The sequence below is a fragment of the Gordionus sp. m RMFG-2023 genome, chromosome 5 (assembly GCF_954871325.1).
Source record: "Gordionus sp. m RMFG-2023 chromosome 5, tfGorSpeb1-WG-v2, whole genome shotgun sequence".
NCBI lineage: Eukaryota > Metazoa > Nematomorpha > Gordioida > Chordodea > Parachordodidae > Gordionus > Gordionus sp. m RMFG-2023.
The window spans coordinates 30,468,093-30,488,111 of NC_088779.1; the positions used below are offsets into that span (position 1 = coordinate 30,468,093).

General features: G+C 29.9%; 1 protein-coding gene across 1 annotated transcript; it reads right to left on the reverse strand.

Annotated features, from left to right (window-relative positions):
- Nucleotides 1–977: 977 nt before the first annotated feature.
- LOC135929573 (ubiquitin carboxyl-terminal hydrolase 14-like) lies at nucleotides 978–17,423 on the reverse strand. The gene is made up of 14 exons (XM_065466223.1): nucleotides 17,402–17,423; nucleotides 17,306–17,356; nucleotides 17,038–17,216; nucleotides 16,628–16,917; nucleotides 16,405–16,472; nucleotides 8,052–8,281; nucleotides 7,804–7,966; nucleotides 7,371–7,402; nucleotides 6,305–6,370; nucleotides 6,125–6,217; nucleotides 5,474–5,708; nucleotides 4,791–4,895; nucleotides 4,361–4,435; nucleotides 978–1,100 (listed from the first exon to the last, which is right to left on the reverse strand). The coding sequence occupies exons 1-14, from the start codon at nucleotides 17,406–17,408 to the stop codon at nucleotides 1,045–1,047; spliced, it is 1,650 nt and encodes a 549-aa protein (XP_065322295.1). The 5' UTR covers nucleotides 17,409–17,423; the 3' UTR covers nucleotides 978–1,044.
- Between the last annotated feature and the right edge of the window lie 2,596 nt (nucleotides 17,424–20,019).

Below are 20,019 nucleotides of genomic sequence, written 5' to 3' on the forward strand. Positions count from 1 at the left end.
TGATTCCTCAAAATAAAAAAGTATTAAAAACATGTTAGCAGATAAAAACTGCCCATAAAATTTTTGATGCAAGATTTTAGATTACTTAAAAGATATCTGTAGTAAATACTGGAATTCCTTGATTTTTAGGACACATCCATTTCCCATTTTATTTTTTGAGGCTTTTGTTAATAAAAATTTTTGAAGTGAGGGTTTAGTTAGAATATATGTAGGTATATAAGCCAAACTAGAGGTCTGAACTTGGGCGGCCATAGTTTGGACGGGCTTGGTTGGCTTTTCTAATATTTCATAATATTGCATATTATATGTGTTTGACTAAAATTAATGGATAAAAGAGCCAAACCATCCTTAAAATCATTTTTAAACATTAGGTGGGCGGGATTGAAAAAATTTCCAAACAACTAAGTGGGCAGGCTTTTTGGCTAAAAATTTGCCCATTGCAGACATCTAAGCCAAACCTTCTAAAAAAAATTTGAACCGATACATTTGAGCCATTTGGTACTCTTTTAAGGTTTATAGCGTAATTCGATAGGAAACATATTTTAATTGTAAATGAATCAATATTATTGTTTTAAGGCAGGGAATTGTTATAAAATTAATTTTAAAAAAATATATAAGCTTAATTAAATCCAAAAGGTTTGTGTGCTAGTTTTTAAAAAGGTTCAACTCGTGCCTATATTATTATTTTACGAACCAAATTTGAACAGATATTTTGTCAAAGAGATGCTCCGCTATACTGGGCGCTGATTATCAGGGTACCTTGATTCTAATCGCTATAATGAGCACTGATTATCAGGCCTGATTCCAAGAATCTACAATTAACTTGCATTTATTTACTTTTGTAAGCACTCCTCTTGAATTTAAAGTTTTTCCAGAATGTTTAGTGTTCGACTTTTTTTACTCATTTAAAATTTTTTTGAGGGTTCAAATAGTTTTAATAAAATTGAATGTTACTCACAAAAATATATAAATAATAATTTAAAGACGAATACATTTTATTATAATAAGGTGAGCAAAAGAATAATAAATTTCGTATGAATGGCTTCAAGTTTTCAATATTCTTGGACCGTAAATTAAAACGTAAGCGGTGTGCCAATCGCCTATAAATTTTTTTTTAAAAAATATTTGTTAAAATTAAATTTAGATTAATAAATACGAAATAACATTTTTTTTTTCATGAGCAAATATTTACCAAGATCTTAATTATTGGTAATAGCTCAACTGAAGAAATGTGGTATATGAAAATATAATTTAAAATTAAAACACGCAAATGAGAAAAGGGATGTAGAATTGAAGGTTAGAGATATGGTTTAGGGGTAAATATGTTTAATATGGGCCTTTAATTCTGAGATAGGTCATGAGATTATACAAACTAATAGAAATTCAAAATAAATCAGATGTGGTAACAGTACTTTCCTTCAGTTGGAAACTTAATTCAATTATTTCGTTTCAAATATTTTTGCTAGTTTAGAAATTAATTATATTTGGATATAAATTTTGAAAAGGGAAAATATTATTTAGTTACGAATTAATTTAAAACGACAAAAATAATGCTATAATACAATTTCCAAGAACGCTTTTAAAAAGCAATCCATATTGTGTTATTGACAACGTTCGCAATCAGGCAATCTTTAAATGCCCTTTTAGGATAGTTATAAAGAGTTAGCCACTCACTACTTTTTATAGTAATAGCTAGTTGTGAGGTACTTTTATTTTAAAAAAAGCAAGTAGCCTTCCTTTTTTAGAGGAGTTCGCTAGACTTTCTTTTTAGAAAAATTGTGTAGGTAGTAGCAATACTTTTTTGAAATGTATCTTTAGCGGTAACGCGCTACATTCAAAAGTACCGGTAAATCAGATTTTCATTTTTCAAATTAAAAATAACTCCCATTAAAATATGTTCTTTATTTAGAGCGCAATCATTTGTTCAGTTTTTTAAAGAAAATTTGATTTTGGTAAAAATATTTCCCATTTTTTAGTGCATTGTAAGAATACTTATCCACTTAATTGCAGCCAATTTGTCTACGAAACTTCGAACCATTTTAATATTGGCAATACATGCCTTGTTGTAATCATTAGGAAATTTTGTAGCAATATTTTTACGATTGAATGCCCTTCCTGACAGGAACCCCCTTAAGTGGATGTTACACCCTGTCGAGGTGACGTGATCCTTTTCTAGGCCCAGACCACAAGGAACCTTTTAGGCATCATTAGCCGTTAAAGACTTTATCACTCCCCCGCCATTATGAGACTGAAGGTAGTACAAAATATACAAAATTATTTATAAACATCACATGGGTTTTTGGTAAAGAACAATCTTTATGTGCGGTTTGGAGTGAAGAAGACATTACATTGGATAAAGACGGGATTGATAGGGAAGATTTTAATGATTATCGTTTATGATACTTAGATATTTTTTTAGATATTTGTAAGAAAAGTTTGGATTTAGATATTTGTATGAATAAATTGGATTTTAGACTATAAGTGAACTTGGACTATTTCTAGTTGGTAATGCTTATTGTTGGTATTTATTTAATTATTAGAAAAGGATTGTTTGGGATAAAGTTATATTTTTTTTAAGGGGAAGAGTTGAGAGTAAGGGGCATTCTTCTATAAAAAGAAAAAAAAACAATTTCTTTTTCACGTTAATACATGGCCATTGCACATAAACATTCGCAGGATGTCCTAATTTCGTTATTTTTGGTGCTACAATGGTGGCACCGCTTTCTTAGTATTTTCGGAATGCAATAATTTTAATGAGATAAATAATCCGATCCTATTTTTCCTATTATTAGTCACATATTTTTTTATGAAATTTTGAAGGAATCGATATTGGATTGGTTTTCAAACGATGATGATACTCACAACTCAGATGATTCTCGATAATTTTTAGTTGAAAGTTCTTCGTAGTATATTTATTTTGGAAATAATAAATAATTTTTTTTACTAAGTCCGTATTGTTTAATCAGTAATTTCCATGACGTCCCCGATTCGCAATTAATTTCGCGCTAAGAAATGGGTAGTATTATACAAGTTCCCTGCCCTACCTCAATTACAATTAATATGAGTTTGTGTAGATCACTGGAATCATTATAAAGCCCTTTATGGAATGCACCAATCGGGTGAAACGATGGATGCGCGCCTTTTCTTCTTTCTAAGCGATTGCCACTTTTGTCAATAGCTTCGCGATTCATAATGTTTACATTTAATAATTGCATTTTATAAAATTTTTAGGTATTATTTTCAAAATAAATATACTTACGAAGAACTTCGACTAAAAATTATCGATAATCTTCTATCTCAAAAAATTATTTATTTGGGAATATCATCATCCTTGCAAAGCAATCCAATATCGATTCCTTCAAAATTTCATTAAAAAAATATGTGGCTGAATGATATAAGGAAAAATAGGATCGGATCATATTCCAATTAATATTCTTGCTAGTGATTAGGAATCCCTTGGAAAAATACTAAGAAAGCGGTGCCACCACTGTGTAGCACCAAAAATAACGAAATCATCCAGGAAATGTTCTATTTTTGCAAAGTATCGCTGTGTATTAAGAAAAATAAATTGTTTTTCTTTTCATAACAAAAAATAATTTAAATTATATTTATATAATACACAGTCGGACAAAAAATGTCCCTCCTGCATTTATAAATTATTTAGTAATCTTTGTATTTTATATTTATAAAAATTTAAATAAAATAATGATCATTTTTTATTTAAGTCTTTATAGGTGTGCAATAGAGGGGTTATTTTTTTTAAATGTTATCACATAATTTTTTGAACATATTAGTTTTTATATTACTTTTCTAGAGGAGTTACTCGATTTTTATGAATTTTTTTTTTCTTTTTTAAGTTCATTTTTTATTTTGCAATATATTAATGAAAAAGAAATGTTTGTCCAAAAAAAGGCATTTTTACTTTTTAAATTAAATAATCTTATAAAACTGGCTAAGGCGATGCTAACATGGATAATATTTATATCAATAGAGTCTTCCATTCACTATATTCCCTATTTTCGCACTGTGCCCTAACAAAATGTATATCAACGCGTAATCGATAATAGGCTTGAATGTTTGAACTCCTACATAGTTAGAGTTACTTTAAATCTATCGAAATATTTTAATCGAAGATAATTTTGAAATGATGAATATTTTTTTTTGTCGACCATGGTCTGGACCTGTTATTTATTTAAGAACCGAACAACGGTCGGTGTATATCGGTCTAGATCTTGACCCTTCACCACAAAATATGTCCGCCTAATTAATAATTATAAATAATGCTTTCTTTCGGATTGTGAAATTTGTTTTTGAAAGCGCATTCATAACTATCAATAATAAAAAATACATAGCAAATTACCTCCACCAGATAATTTCATGATATGTTCTTCTGTCACCGGTTTGATGTTGTTATCATCGCACATCATCCAAACGTCTATATAAATAATGAGAATACATACATATATATATATATATATGAATAATAATTAATGTATTCATAGTTGAGTATAGGCGTGATGTAAATGAATTTTAAAAAAAAAAAATTTAAGAATTAGAGGGCTAACGTATATATTATAGATCTGCTAAATTGGGACTGAAAAGGCCCAGATAAGACAAGCCATTCAAGGGCATAAAAGAAATTGACACGTGTCACTACAATCTGAAGAAAAAATTTTTTTTCTTAAAGATCACTCTACAAGCCAGTTCTCGGATTTTTTTGGGTCGGTTCTTGCAGATCGTGAAAAAAAAATATATAATAAATTTAAAAAATAATTGATCAATGAACTAACCGTTACGTTTGACCCAAGCTACGTAATGTCCACTATTGCTAGTTCGGCCTTGATGAGTCAAAACTGCCAATAAATCGTAATACCCGCTATTGTTGGATCCTTCATCTTTGAACGAATTTAAGGCAAATAAAATTATAAAAACGATTTTCACAATAAACATAGTGGCCTTTATGGTTGCTGATTTCCGGAGTTGTTATAAGATACTTTTTAAATGGATCTCCATACAGATACAACGTCTAAAATAATATCCAGATACAGATTATTTAATCAAAAATCTATCTAGATACAGATACCACATTTTTATATCTAGATACAGGATCTGGATACTTGTATCTACTAGATCCTTTAACAACTCTGCTGATTTCCGGAGTTGTTATAAGATACTTTTTAAATGGATCTCCATACAGATACAACGTCTAAAATAATATCCAGATACAGATTATTTAATCAAAAATCTATCTAGATACAGATACCACATTTTTGTATCTAGATACAGGATCTAGATACTTGTATCTACTAGATCCTCTAACAACTCTGCTGATTTCGTTCACGTGGATGGCGGAAAAGTTTGAACGCCTCTATTCGCCAAATCCCGAGTGTTAAAAAATAATTGGGGATAAAAATATCTTAATCGGGACCTTCCGAAAATGAACACACGAAAAATTCAATTTTAATTTTATTACCATCCTCAAATGACGACGAAGTTGGGGGAATCTCGGCTTCGGGTTTTCCTTGGGCGGTTTTGGCGGTCTTATTTTTGTCGGGCGACAATTCGGGTTTGGGGTCATTGGAATTTATGAGCGATTGAACCTTTTTCTCTTCCGCGTCCCTGAATTTTTGGCGCCGAGGGAGCAATTTTTCCTTCAAGATCGGAGTGCAAAACTCGTGGAGATCCAAAACCATGGGAAATTTAATGTCCTAGAAACGAAAAATTTCCAAATTTTTTTGGTGGATAAAGAATGCTTTAAATATTTCACGAAAATTCCGATAAATTCTTGTGATGTTTTTTTTTTGATTTATAATATATTTCAAATCCAATTATTTTAAATCATCTTATTTTGCGTAATTTTGGAAAATGAAGACAATTTAAATCGAGAAAAACTTGTGTCAAGGTAAAACCTTAAGAAGGGTTTAATACAAGTTTTTTTTTGTCTCGTGATTAACCGGGAACCGTGAACCCTCGATTCGAATTGTCGGGTTGGACACTTTCGAGATAGCGGACCAACTAGGACCGACAACTCATCGAACCCGAGGTATTTCCAGACCAGGGTGCGATCATGCCCTTCTTCTTCCATAAAAAAAATGATTTATTAAATTAGCGTCATAAAAAAAACCTTCCTGATTTTGGCATTTATCCTTTGATCCTTTTTGAAAAAAAATCGCTCGAATTGGACGATCAGGTACGCGGGCAAACGTGAAATGAGTGACTTGAATTTGACAATTTAAAAATAACATATGTTTTATTAATTAATTTTTTTTTCTTTTTCTTTCGGTTACCTAAAAATTTAACTTACATTTTTAGAATACGTGGCGTTTCTGTCCAAACTTTGCGAAAATCTTTCGACTTTTTCGTTAAGACCCTAAAAAAATAAATAAATGTATATAGCTATATTTGGGTGAGTTAGTGAGTATAGACGGGTAATTACGGGTAATTACTATATTTTTTAGGCCGCTTAACCTCATTTTAAGGCCAGCTAAAAAAAACTCGGTGAAACCAAGTTGCCCCGGGGGTTTTTTCTTTAAAAAGGATAGCAGCTCAAATTTGATAAAAAAAACGACTTTAACCGTTATCGGATTTTATCCGGCAGGGCGCCTGAAGATTGAGCTGAATTCGCCGATATTTTGTCAATTACCCAACAATACTATGTGACAGATTAATATTTAAAAAAAAGGTCGCAATTTATTGGAATTGAATCGATGACCCGAGGGGGAAAAAAATTGAGGTTTTTTTTTTTGTTGCTGAAAGAGAATAATATTTCCTAGAAGGTAATTTAGGGAAGGCGAACAAATTTAGAAAATTCTGCCCATGTTCTGGGTCACGGGTCTCCCGCGCAGGAAACTTTAACTGGCCAGACCTAAATTAATAATAGTAAAGATAAACCCCCCCCCTCCGCTCTCGCCCTATAGCCTTCAGAAGCTAGATAAATGATGCAAATTGTCATAAAAATTCGTAGAATATGGTATCTATCCAACACTAGGCGTTGATAAACGGCTCGTTTTGAGCCGAATATTTTATTAGGAGCTCATAGGTGGCACAAAGGTTTGCGCAACCGGTTAACGAAATCTCGAAGGTTGGTCAATATTTTTCCGGCTAAAATATTGAGCTATGGCGGTTTTTTTAAAAAAAACCAGCCAAAATCGAGCCGTTTAACAAACACTATCAAATAAAGTGATTTTAAAGGTTGCGAAAAAAAGGTTAATATATATGAATTGCGAGAGAAAACGTGTTGACCTAATTGAACGAAAAACTTGTGTTCACTTTATCGAGGTTTCCCCCTGCCTTATGTTATATTTAATGTTCCTCCAGGAACGGCGGGGTTATAATGTAATATGTATGAATATAATTAAATTAATACTTACATGTTCAATCCCGGTGCGTAGATATTTAACTTCTGAAAAAAATAAAATAATTTGTTTTAAAGCCTTAACGCTTGCATTTATAGCGAGCGGAATTAATCGCTTGCGATATCGCCGCTAATATATACTTTCCGATATATACGCAAAAACAGCTGTCGCGATTTCAGCATTTTCGCGCCGTATTTTATAAATTATACCTATCATTTGCCTTTGTTTTCGTAAATTACGCGCGCGAATTATTCCGCATCGCTTGAGCAAATCGCGCTTACTATAAATGTAGCGTTACATATAAACGCAAAAAATAAATAGATTACAATCAGCTGCAATTAATAACCCACCATTATCCATTTTTTTTAAAAAATCTTATTATTACCTTCCAAATCTCTCCCCCCATCCCCCCCCCCAAAGCATCTTTCTTTTGAATATAAAAAATAACCGTTATTGATAAAGCAGCGTAGTTGATAAAAATTTTCCCGGCTAACGACCGGCATTTCCGCGGGCGCGGTAGCTTCCTCGGGTTTCATGGTGACCTCGTATTCCCCCCTGAAATATTTGTCCATAAAATTACCGCCCTTCGCACTCGCGTCATTGCTCGACGTCTGTTTATGTGCGCGTTACGTTATATTAAATTATTGTTATACCATTTAGACGCGATATTTAAAAGTTGATTTTTTTTTTTTTTACTTTCAACTTCTCTCCCAGTATGTTCCGTATTCTCACCAAACACTCGTTAGCGTCTTGTTGCCTAAAGTTCCCGGAAACGGCGGCGGAATCTTCGGCCGAATGGCCCACTTCCGGATCGGGTCTTTCGCGTTCGGCGAATTCGGGAAAAGTAGAATGGAATATTTGCAAAAAAACGAAAGGGATCAAGTCGGTCGGGTTGGCCCGCATGTGAATGAAGAGTTGTTTCAGGGCTTCGGGAAAATGAATCACGAAAAAAATTTACGGGTGAACATGTGGAAGAGGGTTAACGGTCCGGTCCGCTTTAAACCGCTACAACTTTGGGGGGGGGGGCAGACCAATTTCAGGAAACCAAATGAGGTATCTTTATTTATATCGTAGGGTCAGGAGGGCCCGTAAAATGTTACTTGGACCCCATCCGGTTTCTAAATCTCGATCTGGGTGGAAGACGCCGAATTTATATTTTGATATGTTAGTTGCCTATTTTTTTGAAATTATTTCTAGCAGTAGATGGGACATTTTATTATAGATAACTGTGGAAATGAGAGCTAAGTTTCCTAATCTAATTATTGTAATAACCTGTCTGTAACTGGTAGAATCTTTAAAATGGCGCATCATTTAATTAAGAGGGTTAAAATGATGAATAAATGTCGAAAACTGGGAATGAGTGCCATTTTTTTTTTAAGGACAGCTAAATAATAATCGCGTAAATATAAAAAAAAACAACTTATTTTTTATAAAAAAAATCAATTTGCAGGTGCTGTTAGGACGGGGCTAGATTTAGCTCATTCTAAATTTAAGATTTTGTCTCAAAATAATAATCCGAAAGCCACGAGATTTCGGGATAGGCTAAATCGCCAAGACAAAAATCGCTAAAACAAAAATCGCTAAAACAAAAATCGCTAAAACAAAAATCGCTAAAACAAAAATCGCTAAAAATTTGGCAATCTGGCTTTTATTTCCAAAAAAAAAATTTCAAGTTAATTTAACCCTCTATTACACGCTATACCAATTAAAACGAAAAATTTATAATACTCATTTTTTTTTTACTATCTATATATATCTAAAGAAGGGGGAAAAAATTTATCCACGAATTTTTTTGAATATTTCTAAGTTTTTTTGGAGTATGTTAACTAGAATACACAACGCACATATAAGACTAAAATATATTCATTTTTTCATTTTATTCTAGTAAATTATATAATGTATAAAAATAATATACAAATGCAAAAAAAATCAGTTTTTATGATATTTAGTGAAACAATTATTTGTTGGGGTAAAACATAATGATACCCCGCATTTGTCGCATGCCACTTTTGTAATGCCCTTACATCCTGGTAATTTGCACCTGACCTTTTTGTCATTATACTTCGGCCAATGTGCAAATTGGTCTTTCCGAATTTGGTAAACACTGTGCTGTACCTTTTTTACACTTTTTTATATATTCAGATTGCACTGATATTCGTCAAATACTCGTTGTTGAAATACTTTTATTTCCTTTACACAATACTTCTGCAACTGATATTTTAAAAGTTAAAGGCGACTCCTGCTCCTTCCTGGGAATTTGTAACAGGTTACAATCCCTCCGGTACCTTCAGTCCCAAAAGGATATGCTTTCGTGTTGTCATTTAGGTGAAAACATGATTCTATGAACTCCCACCTTTTTACTGACATAATATTAGCCACATTCGCGATTCTAGTATTAGCCGCCCAATATAAACGAGTTCTTGGCAGATTTATAATGCTCATATAGAACAAAATTCCTATAAATTGTTCTAATTCATCTAACGATAAATTAAGGGGTCTGCTTATATCTTTTTGAATTGCATAGAGATTAGATTCTAGTACTATTGTAGTAAGTATGTTTCCCAGTAAATATGTGAAGTAGTATATCGGATTTTTAACTTTATTGGCGAAGGGTACACTGCCTTTCCAATCTGGGGCTATTCGTGGGACATTAGTCAAAGAAGATTTCCATATATTTCGTCTTCCTGACAATACACCATCTCAGGGCCGTAACCACGGGGGGGGAGGCGCCCCCCCCCAAAAAAAAAATTTTGGCCCCCAAACCTGGCCCCCAAAAATTTTTCTGCCCCCCCCCCAAAAAATTTGAATTTTTTTTTAGAATTGATTATTTTTATATTTTTAATATAAATTTTAAATATTTATTCAAAAATATTCAAAAAACATGTCTATTTAGAATTGATTATTTTTATATTTTTAAAATAAATTTTGAATATTTATTCTACAAACATATCTAGTTTGTAAAAATTTTTTTTATCCTGTTTTATTTTTATTTTTACCCAATATTAAATTATCATTCATTCATTTTTTTTCATCTGTTTTTGTTGTGTATCACATTCTCTATAGGTATCACATTAATATTATAATATATAACCAGTTATTTTATTTTAGAGCGTTTATTTTAAAATTATGAAGAAACAATCAATTATAAACTCTTATTTTAAGTTAAAGTTAAACAAATGTCAAGCAACATCACCTCTACAAACTACTAGTAATACTACATCAGAAATTTCAGAAACTGATTCTTCTCATAGTTAGTATAAATTTATATTATTATTTCATGAGTTATATGATATTGATATAGGGCAATATTTGTATATTATTATTTATAATATATATATTTTATATAAGATAAGAGAAAGACATTTATTATTAATATTATCATTTTTGTATAATAATTTTAATTATTAAAATAAATATATTTACTCATATTTCAAGATATCAATGAAGCTAATCTAGAAAATCAAGAGGAGGAAGATGGTAAATAGTTTAAAATTTAACCCAAATTTTTCTATTTATATATTTTTGACAATATGAATAGGAGTAGGAGATTATGGTGTTTCATTATTACATTTTGATTTTAAAACAAATAAAGACGGCGAAGAGACTCAATCATCTTCATCTAGCAGCTCAGTCTCTCATTGTCAAGAAGCAACTAGTAATTGATTTATAAATATAAAAATATTATATTTTTTTGTTAATCTTTAAAGATATAATGTTTATGACTTTTTTCTAGTTTTTAATACTAAAATTTTACTGATAATCTTCATCAGGGTTGGGCACTACAGTAACTTGTATCTTAAATACAAGATAAATTTTGTGTTTGTTCATTTTCAGCATGCCCTTCCTTCGCCCATCCTGATGACCATTATTATTTATGACCCTTTCCCTCATTACAATTTATTAATTATAATATTTTTAGTGTCAAAAAAGTCCTCTAATGGTTCAATTCAAATCCCTGGTGACCTTGGCCAGAATAAACCAAATCAAATCAAATTAAACACTTACGCGAAAAAAGATATCCATGGAAGGCAAAGATCATTTCAAAAATCATGGTATAGAGGCCGAGACTGGTTGGAGTATAGTGTAGAAGCTGACGCTGCCTTTTGTTTTCCATGTAGGAAATACTTGTGTAATCCAAGTGATGAATTTGGACAAACGGGATTCAGAAATTGGAAAAATGCGTTAGCTGCCAAGAAGGGACTGCTTAAACACGAGAGCTCAAAAGCTCGTTTAAATTCAATTACAATATGGAATGATAAAAATCAAAATATAAACAATGGTACAGAAATAACTAAAATGTTGGGAGGTGATCAAATTAATCGTAATCAATATTATATTAAATCAATATTTGATTTGATGCTGTTTCTTAGCATACAAGAGCTACCTTTCCGTGGGACTGGTTCAACAAATATTACGGATGCTGCAAAAGATGAAAACATAATTTATTCTTCTGGACTATTTATAGCAATGTTTTCCTACACCATCCAAAAAGACCCTGAATTAAATAAAATTATGAAATTTATACCCCAAAATGCCCAGTATACATCACCACAGATTCAAAACGAAGTAATATCCATTATGGCAGATATGGTGCTTGAACATATTTCAGACAAATATAATAAAAGCGAGATGCCTTTTTTTTGTCTTAAGGCCGATGAGACAAAAGATGCTTCAGGTTGTGAAAATCTGAGCATAATAATTCGCTATATTTTTTCTGGAGAAATCCAAGAAAATTTAATAGGAATCATTAATTTAGAGTGTCTTTCTGCTGAAAGCATTACAGATTGCATTTTAAAGCAACTTAATGATCTATTAATTCAGCTAATATAATAAGCCAGGCATATGATGGTGCAAACGTTATGTCTGGCCGAAATGGAGGAGTGCAAACACTTCTTCAAAAAAAAATTAATAAAAATGTTCCTTTTATACATTGCTACAACCACAAGTTGCATCTTGTGGTTCAAAATTGGTATAATAATATTGTTATTATTTCTAATTTTTTTAATTTATCAAATGCATTGTATAATTTTTTCAGGCGTTTTAACGTATACTGTAAATATACAGGCCACACCCTTAAGAGACTTTTAGACCAGAGATGGACTGGTCATTTAGAAACATCTCGCATTATTTATGAGAATTTTGAGGCTATTGGTGAAGTATTATTCTACTTTTCTAATAGAACTCTTAATTCCGAGGTTTCAATTCATGATTCAGTCGAAGCCTCTGGTCTTTTATCTCAATGTATTAATATAAATTACATTATATTAGCCATCATAATTTATGAGATATTAATTACAATAGATCCACTAAATAAGTATCTACAATCAGTAGGTACTAATTTAGTGGATGCTAAAAATTGTATTGATTCTACTATCAATATATTAAAAAATAAAAGAAGTGATAATTCTTTTGCTTTGATTATGATTAAGGCTGAAAAACTTTTATCAAAATTTAATCTCACTCCCCAAAAATCATCACGGGTACGTAAAACGCCTAAAAATTTCCAAGATTTTTTAGTTGATAGCAAACTAGAATTCGATTGTGAAAAAGACTCCAATTGGAGTTCTTTAAAAAGGATATATTATGAAATTACAGATAACTTTGTGGATCGTTTTTTAGACCGATTTACAGAAGATGATTTTAATCTTTTTTCATCTTTTAATACATTGTTCCCCCTTGACCCTGATTATTTTTTTATCAGATAAAATGGCCCCATTAAAATCCCTGTTAAACTTAAATATGGAAACACTGCATCATGAAATGAAGATAGCAAAAGGATTGCTAGCTTCGGAAGCTAAAGAAAATCATAATTTTGAAAACATCTTACATATTATGTATAAAAAAATATATAATCATGCATTTAAAGAATTATATAAATGCTACTCAGCAGCGATAATCATTGGGATATCAACGGCTTCTTGTGAGGCCTCGTTCTCTACATTAAAGAGAGTTTTATCGAGCAGTAGAGAGTCTATGAAGGATAAACGTAAACAAAATTTAGTATTAATGGCGTATGAAAAAAGAATAACGCAGAATTTATCTTTTAGTTCATTTATATTAAAATTTAAAAATAAAAATCGCCGTATTCTATTATAGTAATATTTTGTTTTGTATATGCATATTATAGTATTATTTTTTTTGTATATTCATATTATAGTATTATTTTGTTATTAAATTTTTAATAAAAATAGGAAAAAATTTCTATGAATGCGTAATTATTTGTTTGATTTTAAAAAAATAGTGCCCCCCCCCCAAGTGAAAATTCCTGGCTACGGCCCTGCACCATCTGGATGGCTGGAGTCAGAGTCAGTGCTTTCAATATCCGAATCATCTGATTCAATTACCCCTAAAAATATTTATTATAGCATAAGAAATACTAAATTTACCACTCTCACATAGTATATATTCTTCATCAGACGAATCACTCAATTGAGAATCCTCACTATCTACGGGTATTCTAAAATTTATATCACTAGTCATTGAGCTATAAATTTATTTGATAAAAATGCGATTCAAAAAGATATAAGCAGACCCCTTAATTTATCGTTAGATGAATTAGAACAATTTATAGGAATTTTGTTCTATATGTGCATTATAAATCTGCCAAGAACTCGTTTATATTGGGCGGCTAATACTAGAATCGCGAATGTGGCTAATATTATGTCAGTAAAAAGGTGGGAGTTCATAGAATCATGTTTTCACCTAAATGACAACACGAAAGCATATCCTTTTGGGACTGAAGGGTATGATGTTCTTCATTAAATACGACCTCTGCTGACGATCACAACAGATATTTAAAAAAAAATTACACTAGGAGAAAATCTATGCGTCGATGAGCAAGTTGTTCCTTTCAAAGGGCAAAGTAAGATGAAACAGTACAACCCCCAAAAACCTAAAAAGTGGGGTTTTAATTTTTTTTTATTATGTGGAAATGATGGTATTATTTATAATTACGAAATATATATGGGGAAAATTCTCCAAGCCGAAGGTATGCCAGATATAGGGGCTTGTGGGAATTCAGTTCTGCGCATGGTTGTCGCAGTCCCATTGCATCAAAATTATAACTTTGACAATTGGTTCTCCAGCATAAACTAAATGGTTATATTAGCGCAAAGGGGAATACAATGTGTATCAACGGTTAGGGCAAATCGCCTCAAAAATTGCGTTTTGCCAACAGATCAAGAGATTAAAAAAAAAAGGAAGAGGAAGTTTTGTTGAAAAAAAAAACGGTGATCAATGGAGTCAATTTATCTGTTATAAAATGGTTTGACAAACGTTCAGTTTATCTAATGAGCAGCTTTATAGGGGCCCACCCAATATCTGACGTGAAACGATTCGATCGAGAAAAAAAAGGAAAGCATTAACGTGAAATGTCCAGCCATTGTTAAAAATTACAATAAAAACATGGGTGGAGTGGATCTTATAGATTCCCTAATAGCATTATATAGAATTCATATCAGGTCTCGAAAATGATATCACCGAGTAGTTTTTCATATTTTTGACATGATGCATACTAATGCATGGCTATTATACCGGAGGGATTGTAACCTGTTACAAATTCCCAGGAAGGAGCAGGAGTCGCCTTTAACTTTTAAAATATCAGTTGCAGAAGTATTGTGTAAAGGAAATAAAAGTATTTCAACAACGAGTATTAGACGAATATCAGTGCAATCTGAATATATAAAAAAATGTAAAAAAGGTACAGCACTGTGTTTACCAAATTCGGAAAGACCAATTTGCACATTGACCGAAGTATAATGACAAAAAGGTCAGGTACAAATTACCAGGAAGGGCATTACAAAAGTGGCGTGCGACAAATGCGGGGTATCATTATGTTTTACCCCAACAAATAATTGTTTTACTATATTTCATAAAAACTGATTTTTTTGCATTTGTATATTATTTTTATACATTATATAATTTACTAAAATAAAATGAAAAAATGAATATATTTTATTCTTATATGTGCGTTGTGTATTCTAGTTAACATACTCCAAAAAACTTAGAAATATTCAAAAAATTCGTGGATAAATTTTTTTCCCTTCTTTAGATATATATAGAGTAAAAAAAAATGAGTATTGTGTAAACACTTCGATATAAGTTGAATTTTCAGAAAAAAATTACTAAAAAATAGTGGAAGGGAACTGAGATTTCATTAAGAGTATGAGCAAAATCTTAAGGTTCGCATAGCATATTTGGCATGGAATTATATTCCATCATATTTATGTACATTATTTTATTTTTCTTAGCAAAAATCAGAGAAAAAAAATTTAGATTTGTTTAAATGACAAAGATTCAATAACCATATATTTAGCTAACCTCTAAATTTGGTTAAGAGAGATGTCCAAACCTTACCACTATCTACGAGCAAACTCTCAAGGTTTGTGTAATTATATTTGGCATGGAATTAAAAATTAGTTTTTTTTTAAATGACAAATATTCAATAAACATATATTTTGCCAATTTTGTTTTTTTTTGAAACTTACAATTCGTATTAATTTTTATTTAGTCTATTTGAAAGAGAAAAAAAATATTATAAAAACATAAATATATTACTTGATTGTAAATTTGCAAAGTTGTTAAAATATCTAAGTTTTTAAACTATGAATCTGTATCTAGCTCCAATTAAAAAGTAACTTTTATCAACTCTGTTAATTTGAGGCATAAATTTTTTTTCAATATAAATGAGTATATTTTTGGCATGTTTCTTCTTCCATAAAAAAGTTAATTTGATAACAAAATTTTTAAAAGTTAAAAAAAAAATTAACACTTTCTTATTGGTTTAGAAATTTCATAGGATCAGTTATCAAATCATGGCTTAATGTAAAAAAATTTTTAAGAGAATTATTGTATTAAGTTATCAATCACTGGTATTAGATAAAACTAACAGTATCAGCCAATTTCCATATATTGGCTAATAATATGGCATTGTTAAATTTTTGCCAATTATAGAATTTGATTAACAAATGAGAATATCAATCAATATAACCAAGCTACTAAATATCTGAATGATGCCATTAAAAGATGAACATAAAATTGATAGATATACCTAATAAAAACGATTCTTGTTGATCACTTACAGCAGAAGATATACCCACTTTTGGTTCAACTTTGTAACTATAATTTATATATTTTTTTTTAAATAAATTTTTATTAGACAATAAAATTTCCATATGTTCATTTTTTTAAAAAAAAAAAAATTATTGCAATCTATGATCAAATGGCCAATAAAATAAATTATTAATGATCTGTCAAAAAAATACAAATTATACTTAACAATCCTTTCTCGCAAAGCTGGCACAGCATAAAAGCACTGAAGAGTTGAATTTAAATAACATGTGTTTCCAAGGTTGACTAAGCCAGCTGGTAGGTCATATAATTTGGCCAAAGCCTCATCAGTAATGTCCTCCTCAAATACTACCTTGTCAGTTTTTATTAAATTAGGTTTTAGTAAAGCATCTGTTGCAGAATTAAGAGAATGAGCTAATTCAGATGTTTGATCAATGCTATCAGAAGGTAGATTGTTGACTTCACTACTACCCATCAATAAAATTGTAGCACCCTTAAGATAAATAATTCTATAGCTATAATAAATTATATATATAAAGTATACAAATCATTTTATTTCTATATTATATATTTACACAATATTTATATTTTAAAAATAATCTTAATCTCTTACATCTTTCAAAATAAAATTTTGCCAATTTTCATTGTCTTTTAGAGCCATTCCTTTCATCATAATCTTTTGCCTATCTGGTAATACGCCTGATAAAGCAAAAAGTTGGGCCTTAAACACAGATGGTTTTTCTGTTATATTAACATCTACATCAAATTTTTCCTTCTTCCATTTGACTTGCACTGGCAAAAATTTTAAATAAAAAATATAATAATTATTTAAGTTGAATTAGTTATATTAATAATAGTTAGTAGTGCTAAAAAATTACTACCTTTTCGTGTGCTCATGTTGGAAAATTTTTGAAAAATGGGATAAACCGAACCTAAACAAGGATTTAAATATTTTTATATATGGGTTGTTCAATTACATATCATCGTTCAATTATCATTGGGGTTGTTTAATCTCTTTTTATTACTTTTATTTATTTTAGAACGTATTTTATAAATATACAAATCTAATTTTCTCAGAAGGGTATTCCAATTTAAATAAATTTCTGACAAAATTATATTTTTAATTATAATATATGTGCTTATGATTTCAAGTTCTAAAAATACAATAAAATGTTGAACAGCGCTCAAGTCAGGACTATCGCCTTATCAACTAAAAAATTTATTTAAAATTCATGTCTATATATTAAATTTAAATAATTATCAATATTTAAGCAAATATTTAAATAATGCCTATTTTATGACTTTGATTTTTTATCTAATATTTTACTTTCCTATTATTCTAAATTTATTATTTTTTATACTGTAATTTAACCCTTTATTTTTTTATCTTAATACAATTAATATTTTTGCTTGTTATTCAATTAATATACTTTTATTTTAAACTAATTATAATTCTTTGTTCAATTCATGATAAAAATTTATTATACTTTTTTTAATCATTATGTTTTTAATTATATATTTTATTGTGTTACATATAAATATCGGATTTTTTAACAATATTATATACGCTCTTAAATATTTTGCATATTCGGATATTTTATTATTTCTATTCGTAATTGTAATTTTTAATATATAATTTGTATTAATAAATTTTATATGACAATTCTAGTAAATTTTTAATGCTAAAACCCCAATAGAAAATTGCTGGCTATGTGCCTGATTATACATACCTATATTTCCCCAATATCAATTAAGAGTCATATATCTCTCTTCTATGGCTATCTATTTTTATAACAACAGTTTTATAAATCAATTGTGCTTATATTTGTATATACCATGCATTTTTAATTTTGTCATAAATTAATTGATTATTTCTAAATTTAGTATTTTCGTTAGGCAGCTCTTAAAATAGAAAGAAATCAGTATATTGTAATATATTTTTAAATAGTATTAATCAAAATCAAAATATTAGCTTTGAAATTTACATAAATATATCAAAATTTTAATTCTGGGGTTGTTAATTAAAATTTTACAAAATATCTGAAATTTAAGAGGCCCTACCAATGACATATAATAATAATAATACCTAGAATGACGATGCAGTCATTAAAAGTGTATCAATGAAAACATTTTGATTATCCATATCATTATTAAAATAAACAAGAAGCCAATTTATTCCAATCTCAAACTTTATTAAAGAATTGCTTGATCATTGAGATAATAAGGAGACAAGTTATCAATTTAACACTAGTTTTTAACATGAGAATAATTATTATTTTTTATCAAAATGCGGGTCCAGCTGAGTGGCATTCAACGACGCTTTCAAATGCATTATTATGAATGAATCGTCAGTCGTATTATTATATGCCATTAGGCACTACCTGATATTTTATGTATAAATTGACAGATCTGGCTCAAAAGTTATTTATGCAATTATTGACTGCCCGGCATATTTTTCCCCGGCCCCCTTTCAATTTCTTATTTTTTATAAAATCTTTCCTGCCCGTTTTAATTTTTGAAAATTTTACCCAGCCCATGGGGCTGGGCTGACTTGAGGATCTCTAATCCATATCACGTGAGAGCAGTGTTTGTAATAATTATTTTTATATTCTTATAAATTTGATAATCTTATCCCTATATTTTTATGATAATACCAATCAATTATTCACAAAATTATTGGTAGAAGACTAACTATAAGGAGATAGATTAATAATATTAATCAAATTGTGAACCCTAAATATATAAAATATTAATATTAACTAAAATATTGGACGTATTTTTATCAAAATACCAACCAACATATAACACACACATAACATATTTATTGTTTAAAACACTCAACAATAATTTTACAATTTCTTTTATTGATTCAATACTAAAGAAAACAAAGATAAAATAAATGTGCATATCACTTATTCGAAATCCATGACAAACGTTCATAAATGTCAATTATATATCGACAGATACAACACGTATTTTTTCTAAATTTTATTTCATTGAAAGAGAGAAGGAGGCTAAAAATCCATTCCAGAAAATATGTGTACCTCCTACAAAATTTTAAGAGATTATAGCGCGCTTTTTCCAATATTGATTAATTCCCTCAGATAATTTTTTAAAATATTAAATCGAGCGTCTGAAGTATTGTAGCAACAGTGTACATATTTCTATTTGCAAATCATGAATTATATGATACAAATATAAAGACCCTTAGAACTTTATTGTGGACAATTCTACCCCTATCCTATTTAAAAGATATATTGAAACAAATAGTGTCGTTAAAAGGCGCCATGGGGCCGATTTTTTAGAAACGGCTAAATCAACATTTTAGCCTGATTCATATCGCCCTAAGCCTTGAGATTTAACTAATAGATGTTTAAGCCTCTTTGCTATTTATGAGCAAAATCTTCAGGCTTGTGAAACATTTTTCTGGATATAATATTGAGTTAGCCATTTTAAAAAATTGTCTCATGAATAAATTATTGCAACTCGTGGCTACTAATCGCAGAAATAGAATAAAATCCATAATGTCGATATAATTTAAGAGGGTTCCGGTTTTAAGACCTTTGACACTAGGTATATATGCATATAAGTATAA

Coding starts and splice junctions, on each gene's coding strand:
- LOC135929573 (XM_065466223.1), bottom strand. Junction 7,967..8,051: donor TACTGGGAGAGAAGTTGAAA/GTAAAAAAAAAA, acceptor GCACATAAACAG/ACGTCGAGCAATGACGCGAG. Junction 4,896..5,473: donor TTCGTCGTCATTTGAGGATG/GTAATAAAATTA, acceptor ATTCGTTCAAAG/ATGAAGGATCCAACAATAGC.